At 41.9% G+C, this 22436-nt stretch overlaps 1 protein-coding gene across 2 annotated transcripts in view; it reads right to left on the bottom strand.

The window, feature by feature from the left end:
- Positions 1-22436, bottom strand: part of LOC116399049 (receptor-type tyrosine-protein phosphatase gamma-like) — a 540858-nt gene that overhangs the window by 141522 nt on the left and 376900 nt on the right. For both annotated transcript variants that reach the window (XM_031875879.1, XM_031875880.1), the window contains exon 5: positions 454-549. In XM_031875879.1, coding sequence (XP_031731739.1) covers positions 454-549 — 96 coding nt within the window. The remainder of the gene's footprint in view (positions 1-453; positions 550-22436) is intronic.

Raw genomic sequence — 22436 nt, 5'->3', positions numbered from 1 at the left:
TAACCATTTTTGATGGATGTATTTCTGATCAGTCAAACCCAGAAAACGTTTGAACCAATCCCAATTTAAAATCTTAACAACAGCTCATTATTAATGAAGAATACGACATTATATCGTCCCACATTGTCAGCTGAGCCTCCACAGACTTTACACAGTGAGCTCAAGTCCGTCTGATAAGATTTCAGCTAAATGAGGTTTTCACAAAAGAACATCAAAATACTAAACCCTACAGCTGCACTGTGTGTCCACATGGCCTACATTTCCATGTAAGATAACGAGACAGAACTGTTTTGTTTAGTTGTCACAGACGACAAATAAACTAGCTCAATGATAAACAAATAATGACGAAAGTTTAGTTTAAGGATGATCCTCCAAACGTGCCTGTTCCTCATCTTTTAATAAGACTTCTGTACACATGCTCAAACAAACTGTACGGGAAAAATAGGCTCCTACCTGAAAAAACACGGCCATGGCTGCGATGATCCTCTTCTGCCTCAGAGCTGCACTGAGGCTGTCAAAGTCATCTGAATTGTACATGTAGATCTGCATCTGTGACAGACAGAATCACACAGGTTAGGTTGGGTGACACACATTAAATCAAATCAAATCTTACCGACGCAAAGACACTACAACAAATGGTTCTGACATCTCCATCACAGTTAACAACTGCTGATATCACCATCTCTCTTGGAATTTGTATAAGTAGCCAAAATGAGTGCATGTGTAAGAAGAAAATAACTAAATAGTAAATGGACTATGCCCCCTACCTACCAGGACTAACTAACATTCATACTACATTCACACGCTGCAGGAACAGTCTTACCCAAGGACGCATCAACATGGACTAGCAGAGCCGGGGATCGCACCGCCGCTCCAACCTGCTCTACCACTGAGCCACAGTCACCCCTGATTGTATCATGTATCAATACATTCTTTACTCTAACGCAGGGGTCACCAACCTTTTTGAAACTGAGAGCTACTTCAAGGGTACCGAGTAGTACGAAGAGCTACTTGTTTGATACAAACTTCCTGAATAACAAAGTTGCACAGATCACCTTTCAATAATAATAATAATAATAATATATGTGAAGGGACTGTCTGATCACATGTTAATGTTAATTATTCCTCACAATAATTATTAACAATGATTGTGTAGTTTGTTCAAAATCACACCTGTTATATTTTTGTACAACTTATCACTTCTAACATTTTGTACGAAATTATGAACTGTCATATCTTCACATCATGTCTCGTCTGTACGAACCACTACCTTTGTAACATTTTTGAACAAATCATGAACTCTGTCCCATGTTTATACAAATGATCAGTTATGTAAGATTGATATCAGAGTGATATCCCGCCAACCCAAAGACGATGATTCTAACCAATTAAATGTAGTTATACAACGGTGACTGGGTCCGCCCACTCAGTGTCAAAAACAAAAAATTACTTGGGGACGCGCTAGGGGACGCCCTCACGCTCAAAGCATGGTTTTCTCCTCGCAGGCTGCAATTTTGCTCGCGCAAGCAGAGATATTCTGCACGTGTGATGTGAAAGCACTCGTCATAGTAATATACGCGCGCTGCTGTTTAATTTGCAAGCACGGGACCTCTACACACGTGGATCTTATTTGCGCTCTGGGATTTTGACAGTGATTTGCCTTCATACTAGTGCTATTTTAAAAACATGCCTTGCGGGCGACTCACGTGGTCCCCGCGGGCGACCAGGTGCCTGCAGGCACCGTGTTGCTACCTCTGCTCTAAATAAAATACTACTGCGTTCTTTTACAATGAAACAATTACGTTTCCAGGGAAATTTCTTTTTTTTAATTTGTTTTTGACATATCACAAATACATTCCTAAACATAGTCCACAGAAGTCCATGAAGGGAGGAGAATGGGTCAACACAGGACTTTCACCCAGGGTACTGTACATGTGTCCCATGTGTAACCAAAAGCCAACATTGGCTCATTTGAATTTATCACCTTAAATAACGTAAACAAACTTTACTTTATTTCTTTAAAACGGCTGATGTCTCCACACATTACACACCACCTCTCCAGGGGTGCATAATGCAGGGTGCAAACCTGTGCATCAACCACTAGACCAGTGGTTCTGAAACTGTGTGGCGCGCCCCTCTAGTGGGGCGCGGCGGTATTACAGGTGGGGCGCAGGGGGAAATGCAGAATCCTTTTTTTTTTTTTTTTTTTCTTTTTTTTTAAGTAATTAATAAATACATGGCAAAATGTATGGAAGCCCGTTTCCGCCACTGTGAGGAAAAACTACAGATCCTGTAAGTCATTATAATGAGATACTATCTCAAAATAATGACTTAGCATCTCATATCAGCCAATTGTAATAAGCAATTTTTTGCCAAATTGTAGTTATTTTTTGCACAGATATAACTTTATTTGCATTGTTCTAACAAAGTGATTACACATTTTATTAGTTTTTGTCTGATGGAGCAATCTGGTTTACTTAAAAGTGATTGCAATTTTCTTTATTCTATTATTTGAAAAAGCACAGATGGAGGAGTCACAAAATGTTATTTCAATAAAAATTCAACATGGACCATTTTGTTACAATTTTGTTGGGGCGGTGGGGCATGAACATTTTTCTTCCTCCAAAGTGGGGCGCGACAGAAAAAGTTTGAGAACCACTGAACTAGACTAAGATTTCTTAAACTACTAGTCATTATTTTATGCATTTGTATGTTGAATAACTTATTTCAAAGAAACTGATGTAACCAAGTGGAACTGACAGGGTGAAACTATTGGGTCCGCCGGACCGGTAATGAGGTGCACGGGCCCTGATTAGCTGAAAAGATGCACCTGCTGGCAAATCGCGGGCTTTGTCGTTCTCTCCGGTGTCACGAGCGGGGGTGCCGAGTCCAACTACTTGCTCTCCCGCAACAAGCGGAGACATAGGGTGAGGCCGCATGAGAAGGTGCGTCGGTAGCGCAGTGTCTGGGAGGCATCAGTTACGGAGGGGACAGCGTGTGATTGGGGGATGGCTGATTGAGGTATAGATATTTAGAGTGGAAGGGTCTTTCATTATGTATTTCGTGTGCTGGGGAAATTGGGTACAATCAAGAAAGATGTAATGTTGTATTCGTGTTTTTTAGAGCTTCCTGAGCAGTGCACCCAATGGTAGCTGGGGGGAATCCAGGTGGGGTTGGCTGGGTTGCTGAACAGGTGGGTTGAAGTAGAATCTTTTGGGTTTATTTTCTGTTTATTGGCAGTTGTTTGTGATTACTTATGTTTTCGTTTTCATTTCTTTTCTAGTTAGTGGGACGCTGCGTTGGTCTTTTGTTTTGTTTCTGTTGCTTTTAGGTGTTTGTGAGGCCGATCTGAGCGCCTGGTCTGTGAACTCCTCCTGCCCGCTAAACCCGCTGTCACTGGTTGCTCCACACAGTTAGATTTGTACCAATAAAAGAGTTATATTTTCATAACCCTGCTTCCTGTGTGTATATGCCTTTACGGTGTTTTGAACCGGGTCTCTGTGGCAACGGGGTGCTACACTTATAAGCACAAGATTGAAAGTGGGGCTTTGTGCGACTCACTCTCTAAAAGCCAAGACCGACACCATGCTGCTGGAGACCCAGGCCGTATTGCTGGACCCGGTAGAGAAGGGGTTTTCAATGAAAATTCAATGCTCTTTTCTCCTTTTAAGTAAAATAAGTTTTGCATTTAAGAATAAATGACAGAAAGCTTTTGAAAAATGTGCATCTTAAAATAAAGTACTACATTTTAGAGAAATGAATTTCACTGAATTGCCCTGCAGCTTTATATTCAGTTCATTCAGGGTGAAGTGATGTCAACCAAAAAAACATATAATATAATATCATTTTCTAATAAGAGTGTGTTCATGGACTTTCTCTGTGTTATTAAACCAGTGATTTTCAACCAGTGTGCCGTGAGAGATCGTCAGGTGTGCCGTGGGAAAATGTCCAATTTCACTTAATGAGTCCAAAAAAATATTTAGTTGTTGCAAATGCTTTGCCATTGTTGAGCGTCTGAGCTGCAATATAGTGGCTGGCTAAGTAATACATGCTCTTCCATGCCAGTGGGTGGCAGTAGGTAGCGAAGTAATGACGTGTTCATGTAAGACAGTAGAATGAAATGACGCGCGGGAGAAGTTGCGGTGACAAGACGAACAGCGATGGTGAAATATTTGAAAAGGAAAAATGCAGACTCTGAACTGGGCCCTGGACAACATAACCCAGATGAAAAGCCTATAAGGATCAACACATTTAGAGACTTGTCATTAAATTGTCAGCATGTATCCGGCCCTCGGTACAACGGCCCGCCAGAAAATATCATATATTTATCATAACTGGCCCGCCACACCACAGAGCTCCGGGACGAGAAGTGGCGATGTGAGCTGACTTTATGTGCAACATAACGAAGCATCTCACTGCGCTAAACCTCCAGCTTCAGGGACGGGGACGTGTGATCATCACAGACATGTGTGATGCAGTAAAGGTCTCCACCGCTGTGTTCCCGACTGCGCATTTTGCTGATAAACTGGGTGCACTTGGCACAGAGTTCACTCTGCGATTTACCGACTTTGCAGCTCAGAAATGTAAATCTGAACTGCTCAGCAATCCGTTTGCAGTTGAGTTGGAAAGAGCACCTGTGGAGCTGATAGACCTCCAGTGTAATGACACTCAAGGCAAAGTGTGACTCTGAGGGCGCTGCACAGTTTACAAGCTTCACCCCGAAACGATGCCTTAACTCCGCCTACATGCTGCTCAAACGCTCTGCATGTTTGGAAGCACATACCTGTGTCAGCAGCTGTTCTCTGTGATGAAGATACACAAAAACCCACACAGGAGTCTCACTGATGCACACCTTCACTCCATCTTGAGGGTTTCCACAGAACCCAACCCCAGATATTAATGAACTGGCAGCCAAGAAAAGATGCCAAACATCTGGCTCTGGTACCTATGCATAAAATAATGTAGCCTACCTCAACATGTATTATTTTTGCACTTTGTCCAATATCCCTTCTATCCTGTTTATTACATGGTGACTGTTTGTCCCTCAACGTAGTCACAATTTGTTATTTTGGCCCTCTCTGTGATTGAGTTTGACATCCCTGGTATATATGCTGTATTATGCTAAAAGGTGTCATTTTGTAACGTTTTTGGTTGTTGGTGTGCCGCGGGATCTTTTTAATGTAAAAAATGTGCCGCGGCTCAGGAAAGGTTGAAAAACACTGTATTAAACCACTTGTTTCAGCTCTATCCTCTCTGGTAACATCATTGTTGGACAGTGAAGTCATGAGTTAGGATTCTGATCATATTGGGCTCTTAGATCATTTAATATCTCTGACTTCATTGTGGATGTGAGTGGGTACGTTTGCTCAACAGATTAGTGCTTTGTCTCTTTAGTGGCTCTTCACATTACCGCTTTTAATAATCCTCATGCATGTAACTGGTCGGTGTGTCTCCTGGACTGCGGAACGAGTCGTAAAGGATAGAAAAACTTTAGAAAATATTTCTCAATTATCTATCAGTTTTAGGGGTCGTCTGGGTCCGGATCCGGACTGCGGTCCGCCTATTAGTGACCCCTGCCTTAGAGGGAAGGCAAGCACGGGAGAACCAGGACTGAGCGGAGCAGACTGTCAGAAGGACAGCTTTTCTAAAGGGAATTTGGTTCTCTGAAACACTACCACTTTTGTCCACAAGGACCGCCAAAATCAACACAAAATGAAATGTACTTATTGTAACTTTAAGAAATGACAATGTGGAAAAAAATAATGTATAATAAAACAATTGCACTTCAGCCTTTTGACTTGAATTCCTTGATATCCTGTTCAGGTCTAGGCTGATAATGAACCGGACAAACTAATTATTATTATCAAATGTATTGAGATTACATAAACACAGCCGCAGTAAAGGTGATAAATAGAGAGTAAATTGTCAAGAGATAACCAGGATGCAGCCTGAAGTCAATAACACTGGGAAATGGACTTGTGTGATGTGTAATTGCTCAGTGAAAACAATGAGAACAACTCTCAGAAAACTGGTCAAACCACTCGTTGTCATGGTGATATGGAGGCATGATGCATTTAGGCACACAGCAAATGTTGAAATGAAAACACATTATGCGTGTCTACATGTTTATTGAAACTGTGTTCATATGCACATGTGTTTACTTAGTTTGCAGTGTCTAGAAACACTGCCTCCCTGCATGCCAAGAGCACTTCTGTGCTCTTTTTCCTCGCCAAGATCAACACTGCCAACATCACTTGTCTAGCTCTTTCTCCAGCTTACTAATCCTCACATAAAGAGCTCTGTGCACATCGCTTTTCCATCTACTTGCGGAGTGAACAGTTGTCAAGAAGGCTGCTATAGTTTGTTTGGTGAATTTATTGCAGAAACAGCTCAACTGGAACAACACATTCTCCCAAACGTGGAGAATTAATTAAAGTCAACATAGGCGATTGCGCTTGTGAATGTAGCAGTGAGAGCAATTAGAATCAGTTCAAACACTGCCGTGTTTGCGCTCATGATGGCTGCATGAAATGGGACAGTGATGACATAAAGTGGACAAAAGACGATGCTACTCAGGGCCCTTAAACAGGATTTTATTTCAGTGTCATATAATTGATTAGAAATGATCTGCCAAACAGTGGCTGATTAGAAATGAATTAGTTTTGATGTCATTCCATCAAAATACCTCAGCCCACGTAAATAACACTACAACACTACAACAACTACAGCCATAAAGACATGAACAATATTCTGTCTGTTCTTTCTTCTTTCTCAAGTGCCCATCTACTGTTGGTCAGCTCCTGAATGAGGCAGCTATCATTTCAAGAGCCACTCCAATGATTTATTATAGCACTTCAATAAAGTTGGGGAAACACCTCTAGTATCTAGAACCAGCTCCCACAACGCTGAATACTACATTTCCCATTTTACAACTAGATATTATCTTCTGTAATCATTCAAACTCTACACCCGCAAGTTCTACTGTGGGATGAATTTGTCCGACAGAGTCACAGAAGACATTATACAACTGTGTCAATAGACTGAGCAGTAATACCAAGGAAGGGTAAACTAACTTTTATATGCAAAATCCTTTTAGCATTTCCTTTTGGCTTACATATGACCCTGTTTGAGCATTAATGTATTGTTATTGAAACAGTTTTTTCCAATCCCTCTACCAGAAAGTGCATCAGTAGAAATGAATTATTGAGAAAAACACCTATATTTTAAGAGTAAATTTAGAAGTTTTCTTATTCATCATCTGAGTCTTTAGGAGCTGTCGTAGCAGCCTGTCTTAAGACCCGTCTATGCATAAAGCCTCGGACACACGGACTCGTCTGCAACAAGTTAGATTCATTTTACAATTGAGTGTCTGCGTCTCCCTGGCGCTCCACACATGCTCATTTCCTGATCCACACTCCATTCCAGTTGGTAGCGGTAATGTACCATAACGTTGCCTGTGGTTGTTTCTTTTTCAACAAAATAAAACCATTAAGGGGAAATCAAGACTACAAGCCATTCAGAACGTCAAGTGATCTAAGAGAAACTGTTGATCCATGTTGGTTGCAAAAAGACACAAGCACCATCAATAGGTGTACATAAAACGGAGACATCATTTTCTCATTTACTCACTTATTGGTTTCCTTTCTACATCAAGCTTTAACCCTCCTGCCTTCTCTCAGGATTGAGAGTGGGCTAGACATATTACTTGCGAAGCAGTCATCACGTTGTGTCCTGCCCTGAGCTTTCACCCTGCCAACACAAACCTATTGTGTATGTGTCACTGCTCATTTAGCATTTGGCCCACTGCACCACTTTCTCCATATTTATAAGAGAGGGAGGCATCCAGCATGCAAACACAACTACAGGAGCGTCTGCCAAGACTTGAGGACAGACAGTGCAGGCGGAGGATTCAGACTGCCAGTAACAACATCATCGCACTGCTGTCGATTGGTCAATATCTGCTTGACGATGGCTAGCTGTGGTACCAACTGTGCACAGATGGGACACATCACTACTGCTACAGGGTGTCTGCAGATGGCTAGTTAAATAAGTACATTAAGAGGCTTATTTGAACCAAATATAAATAAATAAATGTCAAAGTTTTGAAAAAAATCACCATAAAAATGGGGCCTTTATGGAGGTAATAATTAGCTGAGAGACAATTTCATTTTCATGGTTTGGACCCTTCAGTTCAGACCAAGTCAAATCTAAATACAACAGCATTCAAAAGGCCCCGTTCTGCCCTTTACTTGGACTGCACAAAGCCAAAACTTTTTCAGAGGGGAAGAACTCGCCTTTGGGTTGAAAGGGAAAGCAAGCCAGACCTTATCACCCAAAAAGAGTGTTGGACCTCACGAATGCTCTTGTGGGAACTCTTGTGAATGGGAAACAATCCCTGCAGTCAATATCCCAATCTGAAAGCCTGACGTGTAGGCCGTTATATCAGCAGATTAATGACCACAACAGGTTTATGTGGCATACAAAGATGAAGACGGGCCCATATTTGTCTGCTCGTTGTGTTTTACACCTGGGGTACAGGTATAAAACACATACATACTTGAAATAAGATGGTGACTTAGCACTGAAACCTGATGAACCGGATTATAAAATAATTCTCAGTCATGGGCCATGGCACACCATTTTATTTTCCCTTTTTGTTTTCCTTTGATGTGATGTTCAAGCATCATTAAACAACAACTGGCCCAAACTGAAAAGTACTGACTCCCACTCGGTCAAATTAGCGATTAGGCCCAAATGATAATTACAATTGGCCTAACAATCAAAATTTGTGATAATGTATGTAGCTGAGAGCCAAGCGTGCCAGATTTGGGAGACTGCTGGGCCAAGACACATGGCTACCGGGGTTGTTACATGGAGAGGTTACATGACAAATAAGAAATAGTTTGTGTTTTCGTAGTATATTCCACAACCAGCACCTCTTTACCTGGTGCACATTTCACACCAGGTCCTTCTTACATCTGTGACCCTTCATTAAGCCCCACCCCCTGCTGCTCTGTCAAGCTGTCAAAGTGACCACGGAGCCCACACGGTCACTAACTGCATTTCTATGAAGAAATGTTATCTAACTTTAAAAAAAAAAAAAAAGGGATTTCAGAGAGATGCAGACAGTATGTGTTTGTGATATATCCAGAATATCAAACTGGTTCAGCAGTAAAAAGACAGAAGCTAAAGCTACAGATCACAGTGTAAAAGTGAAGCACCACATCACCTGGAGATCCAGACAGAAGACAATGACATGAAGGAATAGCAGTGTTCCTGTAGAACTGAGTAGCTCTTTATTCAAGTGCTTTTCTAGTTTTCCGTCATCTCAAAGCGCTTTAACACTGCATGTCATCATCCACACCCATACATACTGATGGCAGGGGCTACCATGCAAGGTGCCACCTGCCCATGAGGACTATCTAACATTCATACACGTACTGGGTTAAGTGTCTTGTCAAAGGACACATTGGATGAGACACTTGGAGCTGAGCAGTTGGTCCTCTGGTGTGATCAGAACAACCTGGAGCTGAACAAGCTCAAAACTGTGGAGATGACAGTGGACTTCAGGAGGAGCCCCCCAACACTGCCCCCCCTCACCATACTCAACAGCACTGTGTCTGCTGTGGAGACCTTCAGGTTTCTGGGATCCACAATCTCCCAGGACCTGAAGTGGGCCCCCAACATCAACACCATCAGGAAAAAGGCCCAGTGGAGGTTGTACTTCCTGCTCCAGCTCAAGAAGTTCAATCTGCCTCAGGAGCTGCTGATTCTGTTCTACTCATCATCCAGTCTGTTCTCTGCTCCTCTATCACTGTGTGGTTTGGATCAGCCACCAAACAGGACAGAAACAGACAACAACGGATTGTCAGGTCTGCAGAGAGGATCATTGTTTCCAGCCTGTCCTCCATCCTGGACTTGTTCACCTCCAGAGTCAGGAAACGGGCTGGAAAGATCTCTGCAGACCCCTCACACCCTGGACACAAGCTGTTCCAACTCCTCCCCTCTGGCACTACAGGGCTCTGTACGCCAAAACCACCAGACACAGGAACAGCTTCTTTCCACTGGCCATCACTCTGATGAACACTTAATCAGTCATACTGCACTATTACTTCCATTCCATTGCCATTGTTGTTGTTCTTTATGTTCACATACTTTTGTATATATATATATATATATATATATATATATGTATATTTATATTGTACATAGTAGTTAAATATCTATGCTTACCTCTGTTCTACTTTGTTGTCCTTGTTTGTTTTTTTTGTATATTCTGTGTATGTTGAGAGTAAAATGCCTTGTATGCGTACGCATACATGGTGAATAAAGCTGATTCTGATTCTGATTGACATGGACTAATGGAGCTGGGGATCGAACAGTCGATCCTCTGATTGAAGGACGACTCTCTATCACTGCGCCACAGTCGCCCCAATGTCTACCTCCTGTCGACACGCCCTTCTATCAAGGCCCATTTTGTAAAGTTCTTACAAATGCAACATGATCAAAAAGATGACAGGAGCAAAGCACTAAAAGTGATCCATTTTTTGTTGAAATAACTTCATAAGTCAGCTCGGTTCGGTGTTGAGCACACACAGTCAAGGCATGAGTTGAAGAGGAAGGAAGGAATTGTTTCATAAATGTAACAGTCTTCAATCCCTGTGCTGTGCTGCTCATTAATCCAGCCACAGGCAGACATTTATGTGACTCAGGTTCGACTCCTACTATAGTGAGCTCTATCATGTTGTGAGGTAGGAGTCACTGCTTTGTGTTCCTGTTTGTCTTTGGGATGTCTTTGAGCCGAGTAGCCTTGCATATAAATAATCCCCACTGGCACCATAACAAGTCTGTCAAATATTGGAGCACTCTATCTCTCAGCTCTCACCTCCTAGTGATTCCTATGATCTAGCAGGATATTGAAAATTATCAATAACAGGAGGCAGGAAAAGCTATAATTTGAAGCAATGGTTTGTGGGAAAAGACAGCCAAAGAGATGGCGAAAGAGTTAGGTAAATGGTGCCCTGGGAGGAGGAGGAAGACTGCCTCCCTCTCAGCGATCAGCCTCAGGGGGCCTGTAACAGCGCCTCTCTCTTCTTGGAGTTCAAAAGCCTGAGAGCGAGACGTAGAGACACTGTTGAGCCCGGAGGCAAGCCATCTCAATACCAAACAAGTGATTTATGTTCTGCTCAGAAAAACACTTTGGAGAGGAGCGGGGAACCCCCTGTCGCTCCCGAGGCAAGCAGGGTCCACTTTCCCGCCTTTACATCTTCACATCAGGTCAAAAGACATCATCACCCAGCCAGTCTGAGGCCTGTTGTGGACTGAGCTGCAACCTGTAATCAGAGCTGGAGGAAGTCTGATGGGCGGGTCAAGGTCTTGGTTAAAAATACCTCCTCTATGCTCCGTCCGCCCAGCGTGAACAGGAGGGTGTCATGTCTAGAACACATCCTTTAGTGCCGGACAATCAAAAGCACCTCAAAGACACTGAAGAAAAATAAAACAGTGAAATGGAAGTGATCCGGCCAGCTCACCAATCACAGCCTTCCTGTGTTACTTTAATGCATTCTGGTCACTGAATACATTCAGAGGGGTGGAACAATCGTGGGAAGACGGAAAATATTATTTAATGATAATGTTGAGATCACTGCTCTTCTTTTTTTTTACAATTATTGATGTATGCCAAATACCTTGTTCTGTATTGTGGAATTTAGCTGTAATTATTGTGCCCCAGTATTAATGAACAGTAACCGTTTGCAGTAATGTTTAGGATCAGAAGTTAAATTTCAAAGGAGTCTGCTGTTCTTTTTTTATGGTGAGTACATTTTTTTAAAGTAATATTTCACTAGCCAAAATTTGCATCCAAATGAATACCACAGCTAACCTGAATTATGGATGCAGCTTGCTAACCAAGCTAGCTAGTTCACTGTAGCATTAGCTGGCAACTGGTACAATGCTAACAGTAACTGGCAACAGTAACAGAAGATGCTTTTGTTGAGTCTTCTGCCACCATCTTGTTCACACATTGCTCGCTGACTGGTGGCACCAGTGAAAAGTCAGCAGAGCACCAACGTTAGTGGCATGACTGTCTGTACCAAAGATCACACATCCATCAAGTAGATGGCTATGTTGGAAATATTTCCCCAGATAAGTGATGACTTTCAGTCACTAGGATTCATAATGCAGGAATCATTCATTTCTGTGCCAAAATTCACACCAATCCATCCAGTCGTCAAGATATTTTAGTATGGACCAAAAAAGTAACAAACCAACCAACACTGGTTGGTTTGCCTGGTTCCAGATGTCTGAGTCACTGATGTGGCTAGTTCAGCGCTGGAGAAACAATCGAGAGCTTTGTAGGGTTAAGGGTTGCTAGTTACACAGGTTGCTAGCTACCGAGCTACATCCATTACAAAAGAGCATAAAAAAACTGGCAACAAAGGTGGATGAAATCGACGCAGTGTGTGTGAGGGTGTGTGTTTGTATGTGTGTGATATCATCATCACACACAGATGTGATGTAGTGTAATGTACTCAAAAAAGCATTAATATGTGGGAAGGTAAGCACAGGAGACAGACTCTCTCCATGAACAGGCTGCAGTGATGAATATGGCAGTCTGCACTGCTGACACCTTAATGCATCATTATTATAGATGTTCTAAGTGGTTTCTGAGGGAGGGGAGGACGAGCTGATTTAAAACTAACAACCCACCTGAAAACTAAATGTACATGCATTCATTCTTTGATGTTACAAGATTCTATTATCTATCACAGAGAATGACTTCTCAAGCAGGAAAGCCGCCATCCATCATGTCTTTGAAAACTGGCCAAATCCTCACTCTTTAAAATGGAAGACGACATGAATTTCAAATGATGGTTTAGAAGTTAAAATATAAAATGTCTGGTCAAAGACAACATGTGTTCAACCCTCTGTCTAATAAATTACAAACGCCACCACTCAGTGTGAGTAACGTAGTCTTTGGAGGACAGAATGCACTTTTGCTTCAGAACATATTAAACATCTGCTCACATTTTTCAATACATATTATTTCCATAGCCAACAAATTAACCAACGTATTCATTTGTCATTTCAATAGAAATGATCTTGGTTGAATCATAAGTACCTGGGATACTAATGCAGATTTCAGTTTTTATTTTCTATCTTGAGATATCACTGTAGTTTACCTCTTCACCACTCAGAGACATACCGTATACAACCTGCAGAGAGGAGTAGCAAGTTGCACTGTTCATGTAACCAAACTGTCCTCATGTAGGTAACAGCAGAATTTGTTATTTGTTTGCCTAAACAAAACTTATGTTTACCTTGCAGCTGTATGAATTATGACTCTTGTCTGCCAGGAACAAAGGTGGAAGTAGCGTAACATTACTGATGCCAAAAAACCTTTTAGGGAGGATGTTGGAGTAGATGGATGGTTCCAAACAGCTTGTGACGGGATCATTTCTGTTTCCCGTTTCCTACCAACAGCCAACACTCTTCTCTTTTGACTATGACCTCTATCTGCACCATACAAAGTAGAATGTGTGCCTTAATGACAGAAGTGGCAAATCAGCGGTCAACAGGAAGGCACTGAAGGACGATGCAGTCCTCCCGATATGGGCGTCAGAAATAAGGGGTCCTTTTGGAGGGCAATGTTTAAGCGTTTGTGTAATCAGGTTTTGCCCTCTTAGGCCAGACTTCCTAAACCTCTTTGGTATGACATCATCAAATGGGGCAGCAGCGAAAAATTTCCCAAACCAGGTAGCTAAATTACGAATCCTGTTATGGCAAAGGCATGACCCGCCCTACTCTGCCTCTGATTGGCTAGCACTCATTGCCTTTGTTGGTTGGGTTGGTAAAGTTTAGGCATGAGGAGTGAGATTGGTTTAAGGGTAGAATATCAGGGTAAACCAAAAAGAGCCAGAGTAGGGCGGGTCATGCTTTTGCCATAACCAGGAGAGGATGTCTAACCTAAATTTAATAAGAGTTTTTATTGGCAGGGCCAACCAAATATTGATATATTCTATTCATATTGAATATCTATATATACTGCATATGAATGTGTTAACAGCTTAAAACATGTTGACATTGAACAGCCCTACCTTCATTAGCTCTGTGTGTTGGCATTGGGTGTACAATGCTAACACACTAGTTGTACATGAACAAAATGAATGGGGCATAAGGATATGATACTGATAGGATAGGTGTGTACTGTCTTTTAAGATCTGGTTGGCCAGTCTATTTCAGTTACTGGTCTACTTATTCAGCTGAGGCTGGCAATATGGTGTTTTTGTAGGTCTGGATTACAATTTAACCAACGTCTTTTTGGCAAAAAGGTGTCAGGATCAGGAAGTGTTTTGTAATATTATTATCCTCAAGATTGTGAGGGTAACATCAAAGAGTCTTGTAAACAGGAGTGTGAAGAGATGAGAGGGGAAAAGGTGAGAGATTGAGACAGTATATGATGGAAAAAGAGAGCAGAGACAGTTCCCTGAAAGTGCAACTGTTTTTTAAGCTTCAGAGAATATTTTGTGTGAGAAATTCTGTCAGTTTTAGTCAGAGGTCCAAATGGTTAATTTGTGAATAAACAAGTTTGAGTTTGGGGAGGGGGGCATTTGTTTTTGATAAAAGATGGTCCTGGCTCTTGTTTTGTACAGAACATCTCGTTTTGAAGCTTATAACGCTAGCTTGACAAGCAAACCCAGGGGGGAGAACAGTGCTGCCTTGTTAACTCCAATCATATCACAGACTGGCTCTCATGTTGCCAAGTTCAAAGTTTTCAATACACTGGTCAATTACATAAAACCTGTGGGACTTCCGAGGCTGCTTATAATGTTTGTCAGCGCTGTAGTCTGGGCTTTTGTGTTTTACATATAAATGAATTCCTGGGAGGCAGAAATTGCTCGAACATTGAGTGGCATCATAAGGGGAGGAAGGGGGACGGATGAACACTGGCCCGACTTCATTTCACTCTGCTGTCTAACTCTTCTTCACTCCAACTATTCCAGCCCTGAGGTTTCCTATGGCGAGACTGAAGGTGATGAGGAAGATCAGTCACTTAAGGTACACCCTGTGGCCCTGACCCTTCACACTTTACAAACTGCCTGTCTAGGCCAAGATAGTGGGCAGGAAACAGTCAACTGAATGTAGGAAAAGACAATCCATATGGACTTCATTTTGTCAGAAAACTTACCCATTGTCCACAGGTTTTGTCATTTCAAAGCCTAATTTGGGCACAGAGGATGGAAGCCTTGATGGAGCTGAGGTCAAATGGAGTAAGTTGTACCCACTGAATGTAATATTTAAATACATGAGCACTAAGCTAACAGCCCTCCAGAAATACCTTTCTTCATGTTCATGTACAAAGAGGACTGTGTAGACCAGGGGTCACCAACCTTTTTTAAACTGAGAGCTACTTCAAGGGTACTGAGTAGTAAGAAGGGCTACTTATTTGATACAAACTTCCTGAATAACAAAGTTGCACAGATCACCTTAATAATAATAATAATATATGTGAAGAGACTGTTTGATCACATGTCAGTTAATTATTCCTCACAATAATTATTAATAATGATTTCCACAACTATGATGGTATAGCTACACATACATATTTAAACATGCAACTTTTATTTCTGTTAATCTGTTTCAACATTTGAAAGTCAGAGGTTTCACATCTGTGATATTTTTGTATCATCACATGATCAAAGCCGGTTACTTTTGCACATAGTGCCTGCTGGTGAATGATGCAGTGGTAATGTAGACATTTTGCGAAGTCTGGGTCACCTTTACATTGCGCAATGAAGCCTGCATGCCGGCCCGTCATCGCCGGAGCCCCGTCTGTTGTCACCGACACCAGCTTTTCTAATGGTACCTTTGTCTCCACGAAGAAACTAGTAAACAGTCTCGTCTATAGCCGAGCGGGGGATCCAACCCTCCGAGGCACGCGAGCGTCTTCGGGCGCCCGCGTTCAAATCTCTAGTCTGGGCCTTTTCGGTCGGATTGTGTTGCCTCGCCTCTACCCCCGCCACCCCTGAGTTGTTGCCCCGCGGCCTGTTCTGAGGATTTACGGACCTGACGACGGGGTGCGCTCGCGGCGCGCGGCTGGCGCCAACGGGATGTGCCCGCCATTCAGAACCTGAAAACCTAGTGCGGTGCGGCAGCCTCGTCCTGGCTGTCCGCCGTGCGCCTCCGGGTACCCAACTCTCTTAACTCTCTGCAAGCGTTTTTGATTAAAAAAAGAACAGCAACTACAATTTTAGACGGAGCTCCATAATGACTAGTGCTATTTTTAGAACATGTCTTGCGGGCGACTCACGTGGTCCCTGCGGGCGACAGGGTGCCCGCAGGCACCGTGTTGGCTACCTCTGGTAGACGTTCTGTGGAGATGCAGTGCCTCTGGAGCATGGATGTTCATTCTTCATCTTTGGGAGCAGAATATATAACAAGATGAAAGGTCTCAGTACTAGCTCACATGCAGTTCAAATGAAAATGGACTCCATATTTTTAATAAGTTGATACTTTTGTTATGAATGGAGATTGAAAACGAAAATCAATTTCTTGTAAGATTGGAGGGAACACTTCATCCAAAAGAAAGTCAACTTCTCCACTATTTCTCATCTAAGTAGAGGGAGTGCATCTATCCGGAGAAAAGCAACATTTTCACCATTTCTCACCAAAACAGAAAGTACAGTTCTTCTTTCCTTTGTTTCTCATCAAAGTAAAGAGAGTACTTCCACCCAAGGGAAGTCAGCAGTTCTCTTTCTCATCAAGTAATGGGGAAAGCCACAGATAGAGAATATCTTATAGCCATTTCTCAGTTCATTTGATATCAGACAACTAACAAGAAACGCTTTTTGAATATTCAGCCTTAATGTGATATGTATCGTAGAGGGTAGGGGATAACAAGAGAGACCGGTATTCATAGCTAATAAGATATTCTATCAGCCCACATTCACCAAAAGAAAGAGTTATTTCCTTACACATTACAGAAAGCGATGCTACTTGTGATGATAATGCTGGATTGTTAAGAACAAATCCATGTTGAAAACAGCAGGAGGAGAGCTAGTAACTTTGGCAGCACTGGAGCTAACAGCTAATATACTGAGACTCCAGTGAGTTACATTATGCGGTGTTCATGCTCTGTTCAGTACAATTGAGTATTGGGCAAAGGTAAATGATTGCGTTATTGTGACGTGTTCAAATGTAATCTTGTGAAATGTGGTTTTTTGGCGGATAAATACAGTTGTTTGAAGAAGATGTTTTCACAGCAATATAAAAAAGAGAATCAAAACCAACAAGTATTGAATTTGCAATAATACGAAACAGAAAACAAAACGCATCCTCACAGTCCAGAAGCTGAAACCGGCTGAAGAAACAGCTGATCATGCTAAACTTGTGGGCCATCCCACATGAGATGACACTATATCAGATAAAACATCAAAAATACAACCAGACATTATCCGGTAAAACAAATGTGAAACATCAACCCTAAATTATGAACACCAACATCATTTTAGTGAACGCGTTTAACTTAAAGGGCTTTTTTCCTCATCTCTCAGGCTTTCTTCAAGTGACTGGCTTACTTAAATGTTTCATATGTGAATAGCACATGGTTCCTGTGACATATCTCCCATTATAGCTCAAAATATCCAACAACACTGTTTTGCATGGATCCACATGTAGAAATATAAGTATTTAGGTATAGGACACTCAGAGGCCTGGTACTTACTTGGTGAATGTCACTAAGTAGTTATCTTAATTAGCAGTTGATCAAGTTTAAAGAGCCACAGAAAGTTTGTCTTTCCTTTTATCAGCTTCCACTTTGCATGAAAATCATGTGCCAATAATACGTTGAATAATGTGACTGCAGCACTACAGCAGGCATGTTAATGACATATGTCACAGGCTCAGCACTGACAGACTACACTGAAGTATATGGAAAAATAAAAAAAATCTGAAGCAGACCTCTGCCCACAGAAAATGTCATAGAAGTCTCTCATCTGAAAAACATGTGTCCTGACAGAAACCTCTGAGAACTCCATTCTTTTCAACCACCTTCAAGTGTCTCCTGGGACAGCTCTGCTGCTTCAGGAGACAAATGTAAAGCAGGAGGTACTCGGGGGCTGGCGATGCCGCCACGACCCCGCAGAGAGAGCTGTAAGACAGGCAAGGCGGCCTGTGATCCCCCCTGAGGGACTGACAGATCTGAGGCGACATAAGCAGTGCTTTGTGTGAAAACAGACAGCAGAGTGGAGTGCACGTCCTTGCTGAGAGGAGAGAGCGAGGACATCAAGAAGAAGGGTTGATGATGCAGTCTCTGTCTCCATCTGAGCCACGCTATGGGGGTTGTGAATTCCCAGTCCCCTCTCACAGCTGGAGAAAGGGCGTCAATCAAAGAAGGTCATGCAATGCAGCATTGCCGGCCACTGATGCTACACACACACTGCCTTCCATATCCCTCACCGCCTCGGCTTTGCAAAACAGATCGGAGACATGGGGACGTGGCTGTACAATCTGGGTTATGAGATATGTTTAGAGCACGCTGTGACCTCGGCAATCTATCTTAAAAAACCCAATTGAAATGCATTACATGAGAAATGGCCCTGAAAGTCAGCTGTGGCTTTTTTCAATTTCATGAGTGTTACTTTTTCATAAAAGCAAGGTAGGGGGGATGGGGGGGGGGGTTGCTTTTGCAAAAAAAGAAAGAAAACACAAAAAAGGTGGAGGGGCCCGCCCCTGTCAGCAAGCCAGATTATTAAAAATGGTATGGAGCAGGCTTGGCAACTAGGGCAGCATCTTTTTGCCCTCTAGGTAGCATTGGGCTTTTAACGAATGACTTTTTCTTTTTTTGGGGTGGGGGGGTTTCATTGAGGACAGACACCGGGAAATATAACATTATGTTAGGAATGGCATGTGTTCTCTATCCGGAGGGAAGACCAATCATAAATAAAAGAGAAATAAATATAAACAACAACGGAGTGTAGCCTGGCAGTCATCAGTTATCTTTGAAGGTTTAATGGAATGTAGCTGGCTGAGAGAGAAAGAGACAGAACAAGAAGGAGAAGGAGAATAAGAAAGAGAAGGCAATAAATGAGGAGAGCACAAACAGCATAAAAGCTGAGAGGCTGGACATAACAATAAGACAAGAAAAACACCAAGGATACCATTACGAATAAGATCAACGACACAGAAAAAAACAAGCTACATCGCCATAATATGGTTATGCAAACGTGTTAGCCTGCAACATCCAGTTACACTGATTTACTTACTTGTGTTGTGCTACAGGAAACGAGAACAAATAGTGTTTTTCATCAGCTCTGTCTGTCTGTCAGTGTAACAGCACGGTCCGTCTGCATCCATCCATTCAATATGATGCTGCTGCATCACCTCAGACAGCTGACTGCTCACCTTTGCTTTCATGTACAATTAAGACATGCACACAAGCTGTGGTTAGCCCCAGCCTGGGCTATATATACCAGTTTATATATGTGAGTCTTTTGCATCAATGATTTGTTACAGTCACACACAGACAGACTTGTTCAAAAGAAAAAGGTCGTTTTTTTTAAATCCTCCAGGTGTTCCAACAAAACAGACTTTTGAAGACATGTCTACAGGTTTTCTATCCTTCCAAACTCCTCAACAGAAATACAACAGCATTGGTTGTTTGTTTGAATATTGAAAACATGGAGTCCAAATCAACTGGGCTGATATCGGCTCATCACAGTCACATTGATATCACTGTCCAGCCTTGTGTCACTCCCAGAGTGTCAAATAACTACACTTGGGCAGTGGCATTCGACGTGTTGATACAAACACAGTCACTGAGTCTGTATGAGACGCACCAAGCTTTCAACTAACTCCAATGTAAACCCATCCACCTAATTATTAAGAAGAATTATTAAGAACCTTAAGAAGGTTGAGAAGTTATGTGTATTGATATTATGCCACGCCCCTAAGAAGTGTATTGGTCCATATCTTGTAAACGCAAAGAGATATCAAAAAGCTTTTGATAACTTTTGATGATCTAGATCCAATTATGATCCACAGCAAAGTTCGTAGAAATCGGAGCCAGCGTGTAGGAGGAGTTCGCAAAGATGTGTTTTTTCACTAAATTCAAAATGGCTGACTTCCGGTTGGGTTTAGAGCTTAGAGCTCCGGGGGCTTTTTTGTAAGTCTACATGTGATACATCTGTTTACCAAATGATATACATCTAAAATTTTATATATCTAGGTGAAACGTACTGCGAGGGCTGCATCGTCGAAATATTGTATAAATTCATACAAAAATTGAAAATGACCAACTTCCGGTAGGGTTTAGAGTATGGTCCCAAGAGACTTTTTTTTAAGTCTCCATAGGATACATGTGCCTACCAAGTTTCATACATGTAGCCAAAACGTAGCGCTCGGGCTGCTCTTTTGAAATATTGTAGGGGGCGCTATAGAGGCAATTTAAAACGGCCAATAAAAAACATCATATAAACTATTTCTTCCAATGACCTGTGACACATGTACAAAGTTCCATGAGATTTTGAGCATCCCAACCCACTAAACCATCAGCTTCCTTTTTCATGGCGAACGATGCGTCGCCACGGCAACAGCGTTCAACGAAAACTCACAAAATTCATGATGATGCATCATCAATGTCTTAAGGCTATTCTTACCAAATTTTAGACTCATCAGGTCACCTGGCTAGGAGGAATAATTAAAAGTATAAAATATGACATTTCCTTTAGCCAGTAGGCGGCGCTATGAATTATTGATTTTTTTTTTATTGAAGTATGTTCAAGCTTGAAGTAGCATCATGCAAAATAAGTTTTGTGCGGATTGGATAATGTGCCTTGGAGTTATAACAACTTCCTTTTTCATGCCGAATGACGCAAAAGGTTCTTCAACGAAAACTCTCAATTTTGATAACTTTTAATCACAAAGGTCTTAAGAGCATCCTGACCAAAGCAGAAGTTGATCGCATAAAATCTGTAGGAGGAGTTCGTTAAAGTGCCAAGGCTGACAAATGCAAAAAGTGACAAAAAACACAACTTTGCGGGTTTACTGTAGCGCCCCCTAGTGGTCGAATGCAAACTAACTCTCAGATTTTATTACGGGATGCGATGTGCACATATGCTCAAAGTTTTGGGAATTTAGGACAAACGGTTGAGAAGTTATGTGTATTGATATTATGCCACGCCCCTAAGAAGTTCATTGGTCCGCATCTTGTAAATGCTAAGATATATAAAAAAGCTTTTGATAACTTTAGATAATATAGGTCCATTAATGATCCACAGCAAATTATATAGAAATCGGACCCAGCGTGTAGGAGTTTGCAAAAATGTGTTTTTCACTAAATTGAAGATGGCGGAAAATCTAAGTAGACGGAGCTTAGGGGTTTGAGAGGCTTTTTTTTAGATCTAGTTAATGTTGAAATGTTGATCTAGTTCATGTTAAAATTCAACATATCTGTTGAATTTCAAGTAAATCGGACATACTGGCCGAGGGGCGTCGCCGGTCCGACTTGTAGGGGGCGCTAGAGAGCCATTTTTTTACACAGAAAGATGTATTCTTTTTCAGATGGCTATATTCACCAGGCCTGATAAGTCCCCAAAATCTGGTGAGTTTTCATGCATGGCAAGTCCTCCAACCATGCGTACATTTACCTAAACGGGTACAATTTCAATAGGGCCTTCGCTGGCCCGACATTGCTCGGGCCCTAATTATACTCACTGGCATTGCCACTCAGAGGGCCAGAAAATGCAGGATGGATAAAGATTCTATTGCACAATCACTCCAGTACAACAGAGCCATGTTGTGACAAAACCAGGAAAAGGAATACGTTACTTCCTGTTACATGTGCCACACATATAGCACACTGGCGAATAACCATAACACTTTAAGTTAACACTAGGTGGCAGTAATTCCCACAAATAAAATACAAGTCATTACAGATTTCAAAATCTGGTTAAAGTGCTTGAGCCGTGCTACGAAATCCCCTCAGGCACCCACTTCAGTATGAAGATCGTTCCAGGCCTCTATGAAGAGGAAAGACTGACAGCTCACTCATCACAGCGGAGTGGGATATTTAAAGTATTGTGCTGCAGACATGCCCCCCCCCTGAGAGTCACACAGACACAAAGATGTCGCTACCCTTTCCCCAGACAATGTAGATATATTCTCATCTTTTTGAAAAATATATCATAATTATGTTGTGTTTTTTATGTAAGACTATAGCCCAAAGTTATTTGCTTTAAGTGTTCTTGAAGTTCTTGTAATTAATAAATGGAAAGCCCTCCCCACCCCCTTTTTCTTTGCTGATGCGAAAAATGATCCGAACCGTGATTAAAAAACCACAGTACGATCCGAACCATGAGGTTTGTGATTCATTGCACCCCTACAATGCTAACTGTGACTGTTTCACAACATTAACTAGCGATAAAACGCTAACCGTGACT

Source organism: Anarrhichthys ocellatus, unplaced genomic scaffold, assembly GCF_004355925.1.
Source record: "Anarrhichthys ocellatus isolate YVR2014 unplaced genomic scaffold, GSC_Weel_1.0 scaffold99, whole genome shotgun sequence".
Taxonomy (NCBI): domain Eukaryota; kingdom Metazoa; phylum Chordata; class Actinopteri; order Perciformes; family Anarhichadidae; genus Anarrhichthys; species Anarrhichthys ocellatus.
The sequence above is the reverse complement of the archived record's forward strand: the minus strand, read 5'-3'. Positions and strand labels throughout refer to the sequence as shown.